The following is an 18,557-nucleotide window of genomic DNA, read 5'->3' on the forward strand; positions in this document are numbered from 1 at the left end:
ACATTAAAAGGCATTGAATAAAAATAGAAATGTAATTTGTTGATTTGAAATGGTAGAGCATCAAATTAGTGGGGTATTTTATTGGAAAGCAAAGCCGCTATTGTCTCAAGTGGGGTTAAGAATGCAGAATACACAGACTACGGAGAACCCTTTAAGGGAGGGGGGGGGCATTTTCATTTTATTTATTTATTTTTTATTTTGCATTGGGTTAAGTATGGTTCCGCAGTCTTCGGAATACCTCAAAGAAATCGGTACATCTTTTTGTTTTTTAGAAATTTTTAATTATATTTTTCAGTGATGGCAGATGCACCATCAGTTGCCACACCCGTCACGGCAGCACCCACCACGCCCCTAACGACCAATGCGCCCATATCACTAACACTCAACCTTGCGCTTGGAGGAATAGACTTCTCTGATGCTGCGGTACAGATATCAAAAGATAAGAAAGTCAAACCACCTCGTCCGCCAGCTCCTATTATCAGGATGAAATCAGTCAACAAGGGGGAGGGGTCGAATGGTGCCGATAGTTCTGATGGTGTGAGGGCAAGGACGCCGAGTGGTCCTACGATAGAAAGCCCCCCTGATATCATCCAGTGCACCCGGTTTGCTTGTACTTTCACTAAAAAACATGGTGAGCTTCAACTGCTTTGATGTTAGCAGGGTAATGTTAAGAAACATTTAAGGACTCAGATCTCGGTAACCTATGTAATTGTACAAAAAATACAGGATATTTAGAGTTTTTAACCCCGTATTGAGAGAGAGAGAGAGAGAGGGAGGGAGGGAGGGAGGGAGGGAGGGAGGGAGGGAGGGAGGGAGGGAGGGAGGGAGGGAGGGAGGGAGGGAGGGAGGGAGGGAGGGAGGGAGGGAGGGAGGGAGGGAGGGAGGGAGGGAGGGAGGGAGGGAGGGAGGGAGGGAGGGAGGGAGGGAGGGAGGGAGGGAGGGAGGGAGGGAGGGAGGGAGGGAGGGAGGGAGGGAGGGAGGGAGGGAGGGAGGGAGGGAGGGAGGGAGGGAGGGAGGGAGGGAGGGAGGGAGGGAGGGAGGGAGGGAGGGAGGGAGGGAGGGAGGGAGGGAGGGAGGGAGGGAGGGAGGGAGGGAGGGAGGGAGGGAGGGAGGGAGGGAGGGAGGGAGGGAGGGAGGGAGGGAGGGAGGGAGGGAGGGAGGGAGGGAGGGAGGGAGGGAGGGAGGGAGGGAGGGAGGGAGGGAGGGAGGGAGGGAGGGAGGGAGGGAGGGAGGGAGGGAGGGAGGGAGGGAGGGAGGGAGGGAGGGAGGGAGGGAGGGAGGGAGGGAGGGAGGGAGGGAGGGAGGGAGGGAGGGAGGGAGGGAGGGAGGGAGGGAGGGAGGGAGGGAGGGAGGGAGGGAGGGAGGGAGGGAGGGAGGGAGGGAGGGAGGGAGGGAGGGAGGGAGGGAGGGAGGGAGGGAGGGAGGGAGGGAGGGAGGGAGAGAGCTCTTTATTCTCAATTCAAATTGGAAGACAAATTATGCGAACAAATCTTGAAATATCAATCTAAAACAACGTTATATACTTCGTTTAACTAATGCATTTCTAAAATCAGACAATGAATATGGATGCTCTCTCGCACTTAGTTCTTTGCTAGAATGACAAATTGGCAGCTTAAGGAGATTCGATACATTTTCCCGAATGCCCAACCATCCTGTCAATCACAACTCGTATCTTCTGCTACAGGGATCGGATCATCAAACTATTTGGCCATGCCATGTACCTAGGGATGAACTTTATAAAAATGTAACATGTGTTTACATTGCTGTTTCTATGCAACGGAACGGCGAACCCGTTAAATTCACTATTCGCGAAGTGCTGTTCGCTACATGGAAATTTTTAATAAATAAGCTATAGGATATTGTACAACAGACCTTGGCCGACACTTAGAGCAAGTTTTATTAAAATCTATAAGAGGAATTCTGAGAAATTGTGGAATTTTTATTTTTAGTTACTCTGTTATTTACCTACTTTGAAATTCGCATCTGAAAAAAATCCATCCGCGGGCAAGGATTTTTTTTTACCATTGTTATTTAGCTACCTCTTATTTCTAATAGCCTATCAAAAATGAAAACAATCGGTTTTGTTGATCGTAAGTTTTAGGGGCCATTCCTGGGACTATTTAATACTTTCAAAATGAAGAAATTAGACTTTTTTGATTTTTTAGCCTCCATGTAAAATTTCGCCGATTAGTTTTTTCGTCGTTTTCGTATAATAAAATTAAGATATTGAGAAACATTCGGGTTAACTTTGAGCTTCATTGAAGGGTTGAAAGTAAACGATTAGATTTTTTGAAAATGGGCATTTCAAGCGCCGGACTTTGCGCTGGCTCTTCGTTAGACAAATTGCTTCGTCTCATGTGTTGTTGATTTCATGACTTGTGGTTTTCACATTCTTCACGTGCTAATCTTCCACGGTTGGCTGCTTCTGAACTTCTGAATGGTCATTTATCACATCTTTTTCTTCTTTACGAGAATAGTTAAAGATATTTCCGTTTAATATATGCTGTGAATAATACTAGAGGAAAAAAAGAAAGGCAGGTTACGCTAGCTGCGTAATGAAGGAACGTCTCTGTGCAAGATAAGCACGGGAAGAATGCGAAAAGTACAACAAAATGAAACGAACAATATTCAAAGCGAAGCTACAAAACAAACACAAAGTCGGCTCTTGAAATTACCATTTTCAAAAAATCTAATCGCTAAATAACAATGGTAAAAAAATCCTTGCCCGCGTATGGATTTTTTTCAGGTGCGAATTTCAGAGTAGGTAAATAACAGAGTGACTGAAAATAAAAATACGCCAATTTCTCGGAATTCTTCTTATAGATTTTAATAAAACTTGCTCTAAGTGTCGACCAAGGTCTGTTGTACAATATCCGATAGCTTATTTGTTAAAAATTTCCCTGTAGCAAACAGCACTTCGCGAATAGTGAATTTAACGGGTTCGCCGTTCCGTTGCCATAGAAACAGCAATGAAAACACATGTTACATTTTTATAAAGTTTATCCCTAGGTACATGGCATGGCCAAATAGTTTGATGGTCCGATCCCTGTAGCAGAAGATACGAGTTGTGATTGACAGGATGGTTGGGCATTCGGGAAACTGTATCGAATCTCCTTAAAGAGACTCTTTTTTTCAAACCGGTTGTCTTTGCATGATTTGCTCAACTATTAACACGTGTTGCGCATTAAGTTGTTTTTGGACACTGATGAATTTTTTTAGTTGCTAGAGTTTTTCCTGAACTCGGCATGGATATATAGTGAGGTTGTTAATTAATTGGTGAGCTGGTTCTAATCGTATTTTATTTGTTCTCAGATAACTGGATTAGCCCATGTATTCTAGTGGGGACTGGACAGGGCAGTGTGTTTGTCGTAGTTATAAACATGCCCCCAGCTGAGGAGAGGCATCTCCAGCCCATCCTTACTATTACCACAGGTAACCCATCATGCACCACAGGCCACCCAACATGTACCACATGTAAACCCACATGCACCACAGGTGACCCAGCATCTGTCACAGGCAGCCCAACATGCCCACAGCTATCCCAACATCTACCACAGGTTACCCAACATGTACCACAGGTAAACCTAAATGCACCACAGGTAACCCAACATCTGTCACAGGCAGCCCAACATGCCCACAGCTATCCCAACATGCACCACAGGCCACCCAACATGTACCACAGGTAAACCTACATGCACCACAGGTAACCCAACATCTGTCACAGGCAGCCCAACATGCCCACAGCTATCCAAACATGCACCACAGATAACCCCACATTCATCACAGGTAACCAAACATCTGTTACAGACAGCCCAACATGCCCTCAGCTATCCAAACGTGCACCACAGGTAACCCAACAAGCATCATAGATAACCCTACATTTACCACAAATGTGCCACTATATGATACAGGATTAACTCACGATGTTACTCATATTGTTATACCTTCTAGGGACAGTATATAAACCCAAAGCTGGTTCCATTATGACTATGGCAGTCCTAGACAGCCAAGGTCATTTGTTTCCATCTCCAATGAAGTTTTGGACGGATAAAAAGGAGGATGCACAACATTCTAGTAAGACTTCTTTTTATGACCTGTTTTGGACAAGACCCCCAAAACAGATACATTTTGAAAATGTACCCCCCTCCCCCCCCCCTTGTTTCGTTTCTTTTCGTGACCAGTCTGGACAAGGCCCATGAAAAAATACATTTAAATCAACCCCAATGTGGTTTGGATTTGTTTACGCCCCGTTAACCCCCTGGAATATACATGAAAATCAACCCGAATGTGGCAAATCGATTATTAATTATTCTTGAATCCTTGTCAAGATTACTGTGTGCGCGGAAGGTCTGCGTTGCTTTTGGACTCATAAAAACACTTCCACTCTTTTTTAGCTAATCAGAGCTTGAGTAAGAAATAAATTGTAGACTCGTGTTGTCTACAATTTCGGTACCTCAGAGACCTTGTACATGTATAACATCCCAATTGATGTCATATCAAGAGCTTCCCTCAAGAGTTTCGTTTATGCTGCGTGTTGACTTATTCATCATGTTATCTTGCTAGACCAAACAGTGAACGCGCGGGAAAGCAGCGATCGTCATTTTCTGGTGGTGTGTTCAGAGGTGGAAGCTAAGGTACATTCTATGAGGGTGTGACCCATCTATCACCTGGCTAGATGAGCACAAAATTTACTGTCAACGAGCACAGTGGATCCCTGGTCTAAGGACGACGACTTACACATGTTTTCAAATGTATGCAGAATCCCGGGTTTTCAATTCTGTCAAACGAACGATTTCACAACAAACAGTGTTGTGCAAGTGTCTTCAACAGATGAGTCTTGTAAATATTACAAATTACTCTACAGCGCAGATCTTCGCTAAAAGCTTTCATGGTTAGAGCGCCTGGATCAAGTCGAGTTAGTTGTTTATCAATATACTTCATGTAGTTTGATGTTAGGAATTGACAGATCGTCTCAAATTTGAGAATTCTTATGACATCTACGAAGTACTAGCCTTGTCGAATGACAGAATTGGAAACCCGGGATTCTGCATACATTTGACAATAGGTGTAATAAAAAATATTCTGATTGATGAGATTACAGTGTATAATAGCACTTGAAGGGACGATGCCCTTATTTAAAATGAAGTTCCACTGTATGATGACACTTTATTGGTACCAACGATGCCCTTATTAATACGGTCCCACTGCATTGATGTTTTGTTTTTAGACGTACCAGCTGCCTCCTTCACACTCCAGCCCTTCAAGTCATACCAAGGCTTCGGTGGCAGATGACACGTCGGTGGTAGTGTCTGCTAACGTCCTTACGATTGAAGGTAACCCACTCCCCCCATGGGTAACACCGATAGAATGAACGCCCCCCCCCCCCCTTCCCCGGAAAAGGTAAACGCATTGAATTTCTCCCCCTCTCCCTAAACACCTAAAGATAGAGCGTCGCATCATACATTAAACCTCTCCTGTCCACCCCACCCCGGGGAAACACCTATACATTGGACGTCTCCTCTTCCACATTACCCCCTCCCCCCAACACCGTAAAAGCACAATAAATGTCACCCCCTAATCCCAAAAGAAACCACGTTTTTCATGCGATAGTTTTGAGTGCGCACTCCCCTAGGTGCTATTCAGCAATCTCTGGCTGTGCGCCTGTTCAATGCCCATCTACCCTTTGTACGAAACACAAGTCCGACCACATACCCATACTTATCTGTTGCAGGCAGTAGCTGTCTCGTCTGTCTCAATAGTGTTGGGCGACTAATGACCTTTAGTCTACCAAGCCTGAACTCCATCATGGATGTGGATTGTAATTTTCTCTTAACAGATTTTAGGTAAATATTAGATTTTACTCATACCTCTTAAGGCTATTTAGACAGCACGACTAAGTCGTATGCGACCTGCCTACATGTCTTAGCCATGAATTACACACTACGACTTTCGTAGTCGAGAATCGTAACGAAGTCGTAAGCTGATTTACACTCTACGATTCAAGTTGTACAGGTGTGCCGAGCAAGTAGAAAACGATTAAATTGTGCTGTCTAAGCAGCCTTTATACATCGTTTTACCCGAATTTTTTGTTGCGCGACCGCCGAGAATACAAATCCTTTTCCCTTCTGGGTAAAGCACGTAGTCAGTCATACAACCGTGACCAATCAATTTGCTTGCTGTGTGCAGTGAAATGGTTTGAGACGCGACAGTGAAATTATGAAAGCCATCGATTGGTTTAGACAGTTGATTGACTCTGCGCTAGTGCCAAACGAGAGAAGGATTTTGGATTCACCGAGGTCGCGCAACAACGAATTTGGCTTTAAAAGCATAGGTCGCATTATGCAACAAAAAAAAAAGTGCCTTGAAGAAAATTTGTTTAGTTCTTTTGAGTCTTTTTTCAGGTTGTTTTTTTGGTAATTGATTAATCATCACACATCGAAGCATTGGTGAGGGCAGCCGCGTAGTCGAACTTCAGTTAAACTCTTGTTGTAACTCTTTGTTGTAGATTTTTACGGACGTTACGGTTTTCCGATGGAGGGAAAGCCATTATCATGTGCTCTCCATTCGAAATTCAAAGAATGTCAATTTTCACTCGAGCAGAGTAAGTAGCAGCTGTCATTCATAACACAACGACAACAACGTGGGCAACAACAAAAATTTGTAAACAACGGTAAACAACATGTGGCAACAACAAGAACAATGGCTTCCACAACAGTTTTCATTTATTTTTTTTGCCCAGGACTTTATGGGTTCCCTTCTATTTGAAATGAGGACGTCTTACTATGTGTGTCGTGACCGACCTTGTCTACCTGGCTACAAGGAAAAGTCAATTATAAAGCGTGAATCACAGTTTTTTTCATGCCCTGTTGCGTACGGAATAGTTTCATTTTGGTTGTCTAGTGGAACTCATGCCAATCATACAGTACCTTTCTCGCATCTCTATTAGTTGCTTTCATTAATTGCAAAGATGGTCACGGTACCGCTCGTCGCATGGTTATTGTAGATTAACAGACTCAAGTCCTCTCCGCTTTGTAATACCAGGGCTTGAACACTACGTTACTACTACTGTTATTGACCGTTTGTGTTTCTACAGGGACGAGAATGGTGCTTGTACGTTGTTCAGTGCCGTGGCAGAGCCCGAGCCTCCAAACAAGGGATTTTTCAGCAGTCTGTTTGCCTCGTCTGCATCGCCCTTGGACCGAGAGCAACTCTGTGAGTACTATAATAATAGAGAGAATATTGAGTACTATCACCTTGTGGTAATAGAGAGAATATGAACAAAAGAAAACCGAGCGTTAGGGTATGGCTAGGTACATTATATTGTAGGTGTTGGGTGTGGCTTGGTACATTATATTGTAGGTATTGCTAGGTATATTATATTGTAGGTGTTGGGTGTGGCTAGGTACATTATATTGTAGGTGTGGGGTGTGGCTAGGTACATTATATTGTAGGTGTTGGGTGTGGCTAGGTACATTATATTTTAGGTCTCGGATGTTGGTAGGTTAAAGAAGTATAAGGTGTTGGTGTAGGTAGGTTAAGGGTTCTGGGTGTATTAAGGTGCAGATATTGAGATGGGCAGTATGAAAATGTACAGGATGGCAGAAAAATGGTTGGTTTTTAAAATACTTATCACTCGTTCATTTATTTTTCAGTTGGCAGCGAAAGTGGTGCTGCATCGAGAAGTGTGGCGGAGCGCATGCAGGGCCCTGGCATTGAGCATCTACAAGAGACCTCGGTCGGGCTAGGAGGAGCAATGCAGAAGAACAGAGAGGTAACGTTGACTGGTCTTAAAATAAGTCTCTGTAAGTACACAAGGGCTGGTTCTCTCTACGAGACCGTGCTCCGATATTAAATAGTTTTTGTCAGTCGCTGACGCCTTCGTCAGTCTCGCAAAATACCAAATGTGAGAAAACATCCATTTCCATCGGCAGATTAGGGGAAGCTATTGAAATATTGTCGAATGAGATATGTAAATAAAATATTCAACGTTGTTTTTTAGATTTTTATTTTTAAAATTTTGTCAATTAATATGTCTTCCAACGGTGTGGCTTACTGCGGCTCTTAAATGCCCGCTGTTCTCGTCGTTTTCCTTATATTTTGTGGTGACTGCAGTCTCTCAAATTCGATTTTGTCAATAGATGCTGGCGGAGCGAGGGGAGAAGCTGTCACAAGTGGAAAAGAAGACGGCCGAGATGGCCATCAAGTCCAAAGCATTCGCTGATGCTGCCCACGGCATAACCCTTAAGTACAAAGACAAAAAATGGTACCAGGTGTAAGGGTAACGCTGCATGTCACACAACATGTCACGCAAGTCTCCCTCCGACATAATGCAGAACTTTAAGTACATGGACTATTCTATGACTTCATTTGTTGCGTCATCGTGGAAGAGCAAGTGTGGATGTATCTTCACGATGAAAATGAAAAATTGCAAATTCTTGGATTTTGACCAGATTGTGTCTAGGAGAGTAAAAGCCCTTAAACCTCTAATGTTTGATCGTGACGTCGTGTAATTGGATTACATACCTGGTGACGTATTTTCTCAGCATGAGACTAAATCCTTGTCATTTTTTTAGAGTTTTGTTTGTCGGACTTTTGGTGTGAGTTTAAGGGATCGAGGGAGCTACTACTTGCCTTTTCCACTGTTTTGTCCTGAGTTATCCAAAGAACTTGAGGGAAAGCAGTGATCTAATGCGGTAATGTCATCCCTATTCAATCAACCTTCCCTCAGTAGGGAACCTGTCATCAGTGGGGAACCTTCCCTCAATGGTATTGTTGTCCCATTGTGGTTGGTTTTCCGTCCTGATTGGACAGTACGGGGGGGAGTTGTTTAACATCGTAAGTATCCTTAAGTCTGCGCAAGTTTTGTGTCTAAAAGCAGAGAATGGGTGGTTCTGACCCTAAGTGGGTGGGAGTAGTGGTAGGTGAAGGGATGGACTGAGTTCTCCTAAAGCAGAAGGGAGTGGTTTCGAACATTAAAGGGTGGGACTAGGGTTGGTTGAAGGGAAGAACTGTCCTAAAGCAAAAAGGGGTGGTTCCGACCCTAAGAAACTACCTTAAGGAAGAAGGGGGCGATTCTTAATGGTGAGGTCAGTTGAAGTGAAGGGAGAGGTCCTTTAGTTGGATGGGGGGGGGGGGGGGGGGGGCTACAAGGGCGAGTAAAGGGGTTCAGTAAAGTGTCATTATTGTAGCACTTTGGGCAGGTATTGTTTGTTGTACACAGATCATGTTTCATTGTATATGGACGCCATGGTTGCGTCACTAATGTCAATTATAGGATCGTTAACTTAAAAACAAATTATCATTAATATAATAGATCTCGTAAACTTTAATACGGTATTTTTATTAATAAATGTTTAGAAAGCTGTACGTAGTGAAGTTCTCCATGTTTTCCATAGGCGGTGAACGGGCCCCCTCTCCCCTCACCCAAACAACGCCTCAAACCTCACATACCAAATCCTCGATAAATATGTCCGATGAGCATTTCACAAGATTACGTTTATTAGTTATGGTCAAACAGTGACAATGAACACCATATGTCTAGACACCATGATGCCAACATGCTTTGTTAATTCATCCATCTACTACCGAGACAAGTGATGTACACAATGGTACCTCTATTAAGAGAGCTGCCTGCAGTTCTAATAGCTATACAGCTCATGTTTAAAGGGCTACGGTTTGGGCAAAGCTTGGAATTTAAGATTAAGTCAATTTGTCAAGTAAGAATTGAATTTTTGGAAAATATGTGAGGTGGTTATTTTAGTTACCATAGCAACGAAACATCGATAATTGATAACGTGTATTTATATTTTTGCAAATACGCGGAAAATTCTTTTTAAACCATACCCCTGAGACATAACCGAAGACGTCTGCCGCCACAAAGTTTTAAAACAATCTGAAAGGCAGGTTTTGAGATATTTGCGATTATATGTTTTGGTTGCCTTTGTTTATCTTCTATTTTCAAAGACAATTCTGAAAAGAAATACTCAGTGAACATATCTATCGGACTTCTTTCGTGCCATAAAAATGATTTGCTCCGAGCTTCCGATCTCATTTTATGTAAGGGTTAGATAATGGAAGCGAGTGTTCTATGGGATTTATAACACTAACTCCCTATTATTCAATGCCCACGCCGCTTTTTGAGGGTTGAAAGAGAGGGCGCTGATTGGTCGAGTGGCAGTGATCATTTTCTTAGTACGGTTAAACGTCAGGCATATTTAAGGTGCGATAATGTAATTCTTTCCACACGAGGCTGTAGAAATAAAACTTGTCGATAGAATGTTTTCTTACTTTCATACATAAAACTTGATTTAAATAACAACTCGATAGCAAAGCGCCGTGTAGTTCGATAAATTTAAAGCCATCTAGAATTAACTTCAAATTAATAATTTTCCAAACCCCGCAAAACGCGCTTTCTTTGTTTTGTACTACTACATTGCATACACATTTAATGTCTAATGAGATGTCATCCAATCGAAATTCCTTGGTGAAAAAACAAAAATGCCATGCTGCTTTTATGCTCGCACACTTTGATCTGGGGATAAGCCTTTTTTTGGCAGCAAAACGACAAGGGCAAGAGAATAATGTAGCAAGACCATGTAATATAGATCAACTAAACCTTTTAACTCACATTCCCACAGCATTAATTATTCCCTAATAGACCTCATGATGTCCTAAGGCACTCCAGATGTGATAAACTGTTGTCAGCAATGGTCTCTATCACAGCGCCATCGCTAGACAGAAAAGACACCGCAGTGCATTGTTGGAAACTTCAAGGTATACCGTAAGAACTTGACTGGTGGTGTAGGACTTTAAATAAAGGGTGAGGGGGGGGGGGGGGGAGGTGTCTGTTTTCAGTCTGTTCTTACAGTTATGCGTAAAAGAACTGAGTAGATGATGTTTTTCATTACTCGCTTGTGTAGCAGCTCTGCGTCTTCCAAAGCGCGCGCATTTTACGAAGTCTTTCAAAGCGCGCGCATTTTTCGAAGCGTGATCTAAGCAATGGTTGCTATATTTTTTTCGTCGTGTACGTCGATTCTACATTCCAAGCATAAACCTTATAGGGAAAAGACTGTCGAAAAATGTCGCAAAACAACCGGAGGACAAGTGGATCCAAGTTCACCGGATGCCCGAAAGGTGAGTCTGAGGCGAGTTGCGCTTGTGGGATTCGTGCGTGTGTCCCGCGGGCCCTTTTCAGCCGCGGATGGATTAGCCCATGATTGCCGACAAGACATTCAAACATTTTGTATGTTAACTTATTAGATTTTATAATTTCCTTTAACAGCCTCAAAGATCCGGCAGTTGGTAAGTACTTTAAATTGTTTTCTGAATGTAGCAAATTGTCTTTTTTTTTCAGCTGGTTCATACGAGAGCTATAACCTAATAGTAACTGAGTAGATATAAAGTTGTTATGAAGTAATGACAATTAGCTGTCTTTTGCGCAGGAATCGGCTCTGGATTATGCCCACCGTGCTATTCGAAGCTTGAACAAAGAGCTCAGAAATCTTGGGGTAGGTATTTGATGCGCTGAAAAGGGGACTGGTTTATAAACAATTCTTACGAGAGCTTCTGAATATTTCTAGATCGAGAATGATGTCCTCAGATCAGGTCTACAGGACGAAAACCGGTGAGTATCCAATCGTACTCATTTTTTAATCTTAATCTGTTTATTGTGTTTTTGTATCAAGATTACGCCAATACATTTGTATTTTTAAAGGGTCCTAACGGAAGAGCAAAGAAATGCAGAACTCCTTCTCAAAAAGCAGGTAAATAAAATAATTAGATTAAATGCGCACAGTACACAATCATCGCACCCAACCATCATTCTTCTCAATTTTTTTTTGCGCGATATTAAACAACACGGCGAAAAATAAAACAGGACGGAAAAGTGGGAGTAGTCAAGCAATTTTATTATAACTTTCTTATCTATTCTAGTGTTGTTCTTTTATTATTTGTTTTGATTTGTTTATCAACGCAAGATGCGCAAATAAAGCGAAGCAATAATATAGTTCCACCTTACAAGAACTGTATTATTTCAACATAGGTAGAACTTATTTCTTTATGATTCTATTCATGCGTATAGGATGAAGGCAGGAAGAAGGCCAAGTTGCAAGAGCTGTAAGTGTTTTTTGTTAGAGTTCTCCCCGGTAGAAAGTAACATTTCCTAACTATCGATACGTTTGTATTTTCCTTCAGGAAGTTGCAGAAAGTATTCATACAGCATCTACTGAATGCCGTGTTAGAAAAGGTAGGGCAAACAGACGGACAGACAGTAGGGCAGACAGACAGTCTAAGATGCCTTACTCACAACCTTTTCGTGTTTCAGGTCTTGGCTACATCAGCCCCAGCACTTGCCGAAAGGTAGAGGAATAATCTTGTTATGAATGTGTTATCCCATTGTGACCACGCCTTGATTACATTTTTTTCTTTTTTAGAAAGGAGAAAGACCTCGGGTCATCCTGTGGCAAGCTGCAGGAAGAAAGGGTATAAAAATATTTGACACATTTCATATCTATGTAAGAACTGATACTAAACATACATCTGTTTGTTTGGCAGGAGGCATTTGTTTCACAAATTGCAGAGCAAACGAAGAGCAATGCCGCAAAAGATGCGTAAGTTCCTGTTTAGTGTTTCCGTAGTTATGTCATTTGGAAATTTAATTTTTCTTGTTCTATTTGCAGCCTACTCGCGGAGCTTAAGAGGCAAATTGGGCAGACAAAGACTCGCCCACACGTAAGTCTCTTTGCTAATAAGAAGCTAGGGTGCTTTAGATCAAGTGCGGCAAATTTATGACAACTGTCTGTTATTTTAGTGCACCGCCGAGAGCCAGACTTGCTCTCCATCTACAAAAAGCATAGGGACTGAATGCACTACTGAATGCGCCGAGGCTGATGTCCAGGCCACTAGTGAAGTGACAGTGGTGTCAGTTGAGACACAAACGGATGCGGTGCCAAAGGTGATTATATTGAATGCTTAACTTAAAAGGGGTTTGGAGCTAGGACATTATGTACCAATATTCCTATTGTTATTCTATCCCGTCCCAAAGAAAACAAAACCTTTTTTAAAATATCTTTTTGTCTAAATATCCAGGCAAAATTATCATTATTGTTAATTTTATTATTATTGTTGTTGTTGTTATTATTATCATTGTTAATGTTGTTGTTGTTATTATTATTATCATTATTATTACAGTGTTTAATATTGCTTATAACAAAGTATAATATTTTTGCTTTGTCTGTGTACTATTACAGAGGCACCAAAACCGTGCAGTGCGCGCCTGGCAGAGTTTCTGTGGCCAGGTACGTAACCTGCACAACCGCCTCATCCATGGAACAGAGGCATTCTAAACCCTACTGGAAATATAGTAGCCTCCATAGGATGTACTGTTCTTCAGGGTGCTAGCTTATTATCTGATTTATAAATTTGAACAGCTGTTATCTGTAATGTTTTATACTGCAAATTCTATATTTTTTTAGATTTGATACAGAAATTCATAAATGAACTGTAAATAGTCACTGAATCCCTAAGGCGAAGGTTAAGTCAGGCCATTCCTACTGAGGGCATCTAGCACACGATAGACATGCTGCTAGTACCCCGGTGAGGGGTAGGGGGCGGGAAGGCATATTCCGTGTAACCATGTGTTTACACGTGGGCCCCAATATACAGGGTATTAGCAGGAGCAAAAATATGCGCTAGATGCTCTCTCTCAACAGCAAAATAGAACACCAAACCAACTAAAGGCTGTGCCTCGTGTCATTTCATGTAAATATTTCTAAGTATGTAAAAATAACTTGACGAAAGTTGTATCCCCAAATATATGTAGAAAAAATAAAACACCAAAGCGACTGAAGGCTGTGCCTCGTGTTGTTTCAGATATGTAAATAAAAATCAGTAAGTGAGAATACAACTTAAACAAAGTTGTAGGCTCCCCAAATATTGAAAACAAATTAGAAGGAAATGACCTTTAGGGGCGTAGCTGTGGTAATTTTCTTATTGTCTCTGTGTTGCAACCCTCTAATCTAACAATATTTCGATGCCTGCTGATTCAAAAGCGCATCTAAGTCATGTAATGGAATTGAATTCGTTAATGCCAACCTTGATTTCTGACCAATTCGTAGACATGTGCTAAACTCGGAAAAAACTTCTCACCAAAAGAGACCCAAAATACCCAACTACGAATAAAGACAACAAAACACTTCTCAAGTCATAAATACATACCTTGACTGTGCTCCATATGCTCCCATTTAAGAGCCATCGACCACAATTATTAACGCTGATATCTCCAAGTCAGCCAACGACCCTTCCATCCGCCTGCAATGCATCATGGGAGACTTATAAACACATTCACAGAGAGGCGGGAAAACTAATCTCCCGTTTTCAGAACAGTTTTTTTTACAAGTCTTTTGGAACCAAAGCCAAACAAAACGTTTCCAGGTCCAAGCAATCCAGGATAGGCCTGAAAACAATTGTTGAATAAGCTTAGGAGGCAAAAATGATCCACATTGGAGAGTATGAGGCCATTCACTAGTAGAAAATTCCTTTCTCACTCCGTGAAGCTCGATCAAGGAATTATCACATGGAATTATCCTCAGCGTGCAAACATCCATAAGCACAGCATTAATTATGCCCAAATAGACTTCATGATGTCATAAGGCACTCTCCAGATGTGATAAAGATGTAATTTGTAAGCAAATTACAAGCAAAACTGTTGTCAGCAATGGTCTATATTACAGCGCCATCGCTAGACAGAAAAGACACCGCAGTGCATTGTTGGAAACTTCAAGGTATACCGTAAGAACTTGACTGGTGGTGTAGGACTTGAAAAAAAGGGTGAGGGGGAGGGGGAGGTGTCTGTTTTCAGTCTGTTCTTACAGTTTGGCGTAAAAGAACTGAGTAGATGATGTTTTTCATTACTCGCCTGTGTAGCAGCTCTGAGTCTTCCAAAGCGCGCGACTTTTCCGAAGTCTTTCAAAGCGCGCGCATTTTTCGAAGCGTGATCTAAACAATGGTTGCTATAGTTTTTTCGTCGTGTACGTCGATTCTACATTCCAAGCCTAAACCTTATAGGGAAGACTGTCGAAAAATGTCGCAAAACAACCGGAGGACAAGTGGATCCAAGTTCACCGGATGCCCGAAAGGTGAGTCTGAGGCGAGTTGCGCTTGTGGGATTCGTGCGTGTGTCCCGCGGGCCCTTTTCAGCCGCGAATGGATTAGTCCATGATTGCCGACAAGACATTCAAACATTTTGTATGTTAACTTATTAGATTTTATAATTTCCTTCAACAGCCTCAAAGATCCGGCAGTTGGTAAGTACTTTAAATTGTTTTCTGAATGTAGCAAATTGTCTTTTTTTTTAGCTGGTTCATACGAGAGCTATAACCTAATAGTAACTGAGTAGATATAAAGTTGTTATGAAGTAATGACAATTAGCTGTCTTTTGCGCAGGAATCGGCTCTGGATTATGCCCACCGTGCTATTCGAAGCTTGAACAAAGATCTCAGAAAACTTGGGGTAGGTATTTGATGCGCTGAAAAGGGGACTGGTTTATAAACAATTCTTACGAGAGCTTCTGAATATTTCTAGATCGAGAATGATGTCCTCAGATCAGGTCTACAGGACGAAAATCGGTGAGTATCCAATCGTACTCATTTTTTAATCTTAATCTGTTTATTGTGTTTTTGTATCAAGATTGCGCCAATACATTTGTATTTTTAAAGGGTCCTAACGGAAGAGCAAAGAAATGCAGAACTCCTTCTCAAAAAGCAGGTAAATAAAATAATTAGATTAAATGCGCACAGTACACAATCATCGCACCCAACCATCATTCTTCTCAATTTTTTTTTGCGCGATATTAAACAACACGGCGAAAAATAAAACAGGACGGAAAAGTGGGAGTAGTCAAGCAATTTTATTATAACTTTCTTATCTATTCTAGTGTTGTTCTTTTATTATTTGTTTTGATTTGTTTATCAACGCAAGATGCGCAAATAAAGCGAAGCAATAATATAGTTCCACCTTACAAGAACTGTATTATTTCAACATAGGTAGAACTTATTTCTTTATGATTCTATTCATGCGTATAGGATGAAGGCAGGAAGAAGGCCAAGTTGCAAGAGCTGTAAGTGTTTTTTGTTAGAGTTCTCCCCGGTAGAAAGTAACATTTCCTAACTATCGATACGTTTGTATTTTCCTTCAGGAAGTTGCAGAAAGTATTCATACAGCATCTACTGAATGCCGTGTTAGAAAAGGTAGGGCAAACAGACGGACAGACAGTAGGGCAGACAGACAGTCTAAGATGCCTTACTCACAACCTTTTCGTGTTTCAGGTCTTGGCTACATCAGCCCCAGCACTTGCCGAAATGTAGAGGAATAATCTTGTTATGAATGTGTTATCCCATTGTGACCACGCCTTGATTACATTTTTTTCTTTTTTAGAAAGGAGAAAGACCTCGAGTCATCCTGTGGCAAGCTGCAGGAAGAAAGGGTATAAAAATATTTGACACATTTCATATCTATGTAAGAACTGATACTAAACATACATCTGTTTGTTTGGCAGGAGGCATTTGTTTCACAAATTGCAGAGCAAACGAAGAGCAATGCCGCAAAAGATGCGTAAGTTCCTGTTTAGTGTTTCCGTAGTTATGTCATTTGGAAATTTAATTTTTCTTGTTCTATTTGCAGCCTACTCGCGGAGCTTAAGAGGCAAATTGGGCAGACAAAGACTCGCCCACACGTAAGTCTCTTTGCTAATAAGAAGCTAGGGTGCTTTAGATCAAGTGCGGCAAATTTATGACAACTGTCTGTTATTTTAGTGCACCGCCGAGAGCCAGACTTGCTCTCCATCTACAAAAAGCATAGGGACTGAATGCACTACTGAATGCGCCGAGGCTGATGTCCAGGCCACTAGTGAAGTGACAGTGGTGTCAGTTGAGACACAAACGGATGCGGTGCCAAAGGTGATTATATTGAATGCTTAACTTAAAAGGGGTTTGGAGCTAGGACATTATGTACCAATATTCCTATTGTTATTCTATCCCGTCCCAAAGAAAACAAAACCTTTTTTAAAATATCTTTTTGTCTAAATATCCAGGCAAAATTATCATTATTGTTAATTTTATTATTATTGTTGTTGTTGTTATTATTATCATTGTTAATGTTGTTGTTGTTATTATTATTATCATTATTATTACAGTGTTTAATATTGCTTATAACAAAGTATAATATTTTTGCTTTGTCTGTGTACTATTACAGAGGCACCAAAACCGTGCAGTGCGCGCCTGGCAGAGTTTCTGTGGCCAGGTACGTAACCTGCACAACCGCCTCATCCATGGAACAGAGGCATTCTAAACCCTACTGGAAATATAGTAGCCTCCATAGGATGTACTGTTCTTCAGGGTGCTAGCTTATTATCTGATTTATAAATTTGAACAGCTGTTATCTGTAATGTTTTATACTGCAAATTCTATATTTTTTTAGATTTGATACAGAAATTCATAAATGAACTGTAAATAGTCACTGAATCCCTAAGGCGAAGGTTAAGTCAGGCCATTCCTACTGAGGGCATCTAGCACACGATAGACATGCTGCTAGTACCCCGGTGAGGGGTAGGGGGCGGGAAGGCATATTCCGTGTAACCATGTGTTTACACGTGGGCCCCAATATACAGGGTATTAGCAGGAGCAAAAATATGCGCTAGATGCTCTCTCTCAACCGCAAAATAGAACACCAAACCAACTAAAGGCTGTGCCTCGTGTCATTTCATGTAAATATTTCTAAGTATGTAAAAATAACTTGACGAAAGTTGTATCCCCAAATATATGTAGAAAAAATAAAACACCAAAGCGACTGAAGGCTGTGCCTCGTGTTGTTTCAGATATGTAAATAAAAATCAGTAAGTGAGAATACAACTTAAACAAAGTTGTAGGCTCCCCAAATATTGAAAACAAATTAGAAGGAAATGACCTTTAGGGGCGTAGCTGTGGTAATTTTCTTATTGTCTCTGTGTTGCAACCCTCTAATCTAACAATATTTCGATGCCTGCTGATTCAAAAGCGCATCTAAGTCATGTAATGGAATTGAATTCGTTAATGCCAACCTTGATTTCTGACCAATTCGTAGACATGTGCTAAACTCGGAAAAAACTTCTCACCAAAAGAGACCCAAAATACCCAACTACGAATAAAGACAACAAAACACTTCTCAAGTCATAAATACATACCTTGACTGTGCTCCATATGCTCCCATTTAAGAGCCATCGACCACAATTATTAACGCTGATATCTCCAAGTCAGCCAACGACCCTTCCATCCGCCTGCAATTCATCATGGGAGACTTATAAACACATTCACAGAGAGGCGGGAAAACTAATCTCCCGTTTTCAGAACAGTTTTTTTTACAAGTCTTTTGGAACCAAAGCCAAACAAAACGTTTCCAGGTCCAAGCAATCCAGGATAGGCCTGAAAACAATTGTTGAATAAGCTTAGGAGGCAAAAATGATCCACATTGGAGAGTATGAGGCCATTCACTAGTAGAAAATTCCTTTCTCACTCCGTGAAGCTCGA

At 41.5% G+C, this 18,557-nt stretch overlaps 4 protein-coding genes across 5 annotated transcripts in view; all 4 read left to right on the forward strand.

Moving 5' to 3' along the window:
* Positions 1–9,366, forward strand: part of LOC5501047 (syntaxin-binding protein 5) — a 31,538-nt gene extending 22,172 nt beyond the window's left edge. The window contains exons 18-27 of the mRNA XM_048721397.1: positions 296–631; positions 3,313–3,432; positions 3,952–4,074; positions 4,564–4,634; positions 5,228–5,333; positions 5,732–5,843; positions 6,506–6,601; positions 7,094–7,212; positions 7,653–7,771; positions 8,139–9,366. Coding sequence (XP_048577354.1) covers positions 296–631; positions 3,313–3,432; positions 3,952–4,074; positions 4,564–4,634; positions 5,228–5,333; positions 5,732–5,843; positions 6,506–6,601; positions 7,094–7,212; positions 7,653–7,771; positions 8,139–8,276 — 1,340 coding nt within the window. The 3' untranslated portion in view covers positions 8,277–9,366. The remainder of the gene's footprint in view (positions 1–295; positions 632–3,312; positions 3,433–3,951; positions 4,075–4,563; positions 4,635–5,227; positions 5,334–5,731; positions 5,844–6,505; positions 6,602–7,093; positions 7,213–7,652; positions 7,772–8,138) is intronic.
* A 1,487-nt stretch (positions 9,367–10,853) lies between these two features.
* On the forward strand, positions 10,854–12,000 carry LOC125559762. Its single transcript, XM_048721408.1, has 5 exons — positions 10,854–11,133; positions 11,282–11,301; positions 11,442–11,507; positions 11,580–11,623; positions 11,714–12,000. The coding sequence occupies exons 1-5, from the start codon at positions 11,079–11,081 to the stop codon at positions 11,868–11,870; spliced, it is 342 nt and encodes a 113-aa protein (XP_048577365.1). The 5' UTR covers positions 10,854–11,078; the 3' UTR covers positions 11,871–12,000.
* On the forward strand, positions 11,976–13,846 carry LOC116616334. The gene is made up of 8 exons (XM_048722107.1): positions 11,976–11,979; positions 12,087–12,114; positions 12,193–12,357; positions 12,432–12,480; positions 12,553–12,608; positions 12,678–12,729; positions 12,809–12,952; positions 13,248–13,846. Exons 1-8 carry the CDS (start codon positions 11,976–11,978, stop codon positions 13,341–13,343), a joined length of 594 nt encoding a protein of 197 aa, XP_048578064.1. The 3' UTR covers positions 13,344–13,846.
* Positions 13,847–15,072: 1,226 nt separating this feature from the next.
* On the forward strand, positions 15,073–17,846 carry LOC116607002. 2 transcript variants are annotated; one of them, XM_048721407.1, is made up of 10 exons: positions 15,073–15,134; positions 15,283–15,302; positions 15,442–15,507; positions 15,580–15,623; positions 15,714–15,762; positions 16,080–16,244; positions 16,432–16,480; positions 16,553–16,729; positions 16,809–16,952; positions 17,248–17,846. In XM_048721407.1, exons 1-6 carry the CDS (start codon positions 15,080–15,082, stop codon positions 16,116–16,118), a joined length of 273 nt encoding a protein of 90 aa, XP_048577364.1. In that variant the 5' UTR covers positions 15,073–15,079; the 3' UTR covers positions 16,119–16,244; positions 16,432–16,480; positions 16,553–16,729; positions 16,809–16,952; positions 17,248–17,846. The 2 variants fall into 2 exon arrangements, with proteins under 2 accessions (XP_048577364.1, XP_048577363.1); XM_048721406.1 differs by lacking the exons at positions 16,080–16,244; positions 16,432–16,480; positions 16,553–16,729; positions 16,809–16,952; positions 17,248–17,846 and having other exon boundaries at positions 15,714–16,000.
* The last annotated feature ends 711 nt before the right edge of the window (positions 17,847–18,557 follow it).

The sequence above is a fragment of the Nematostella vectensis genome, chromosome 14 (genome assembly GCF_932526225.1).
Source record: "Nematostella vectensis chromosome 14, jaNemVect1.1, whole genome shotgun sequence".
In the NCBI taxonomy this organism is placed as follows: domain Eukaryota; kingdom Metazoa; phylum Cnidaria; class Anthozoa; order Actiniaria; family Edwardsiidae; genus Nematostella; species Nematostella vectensis.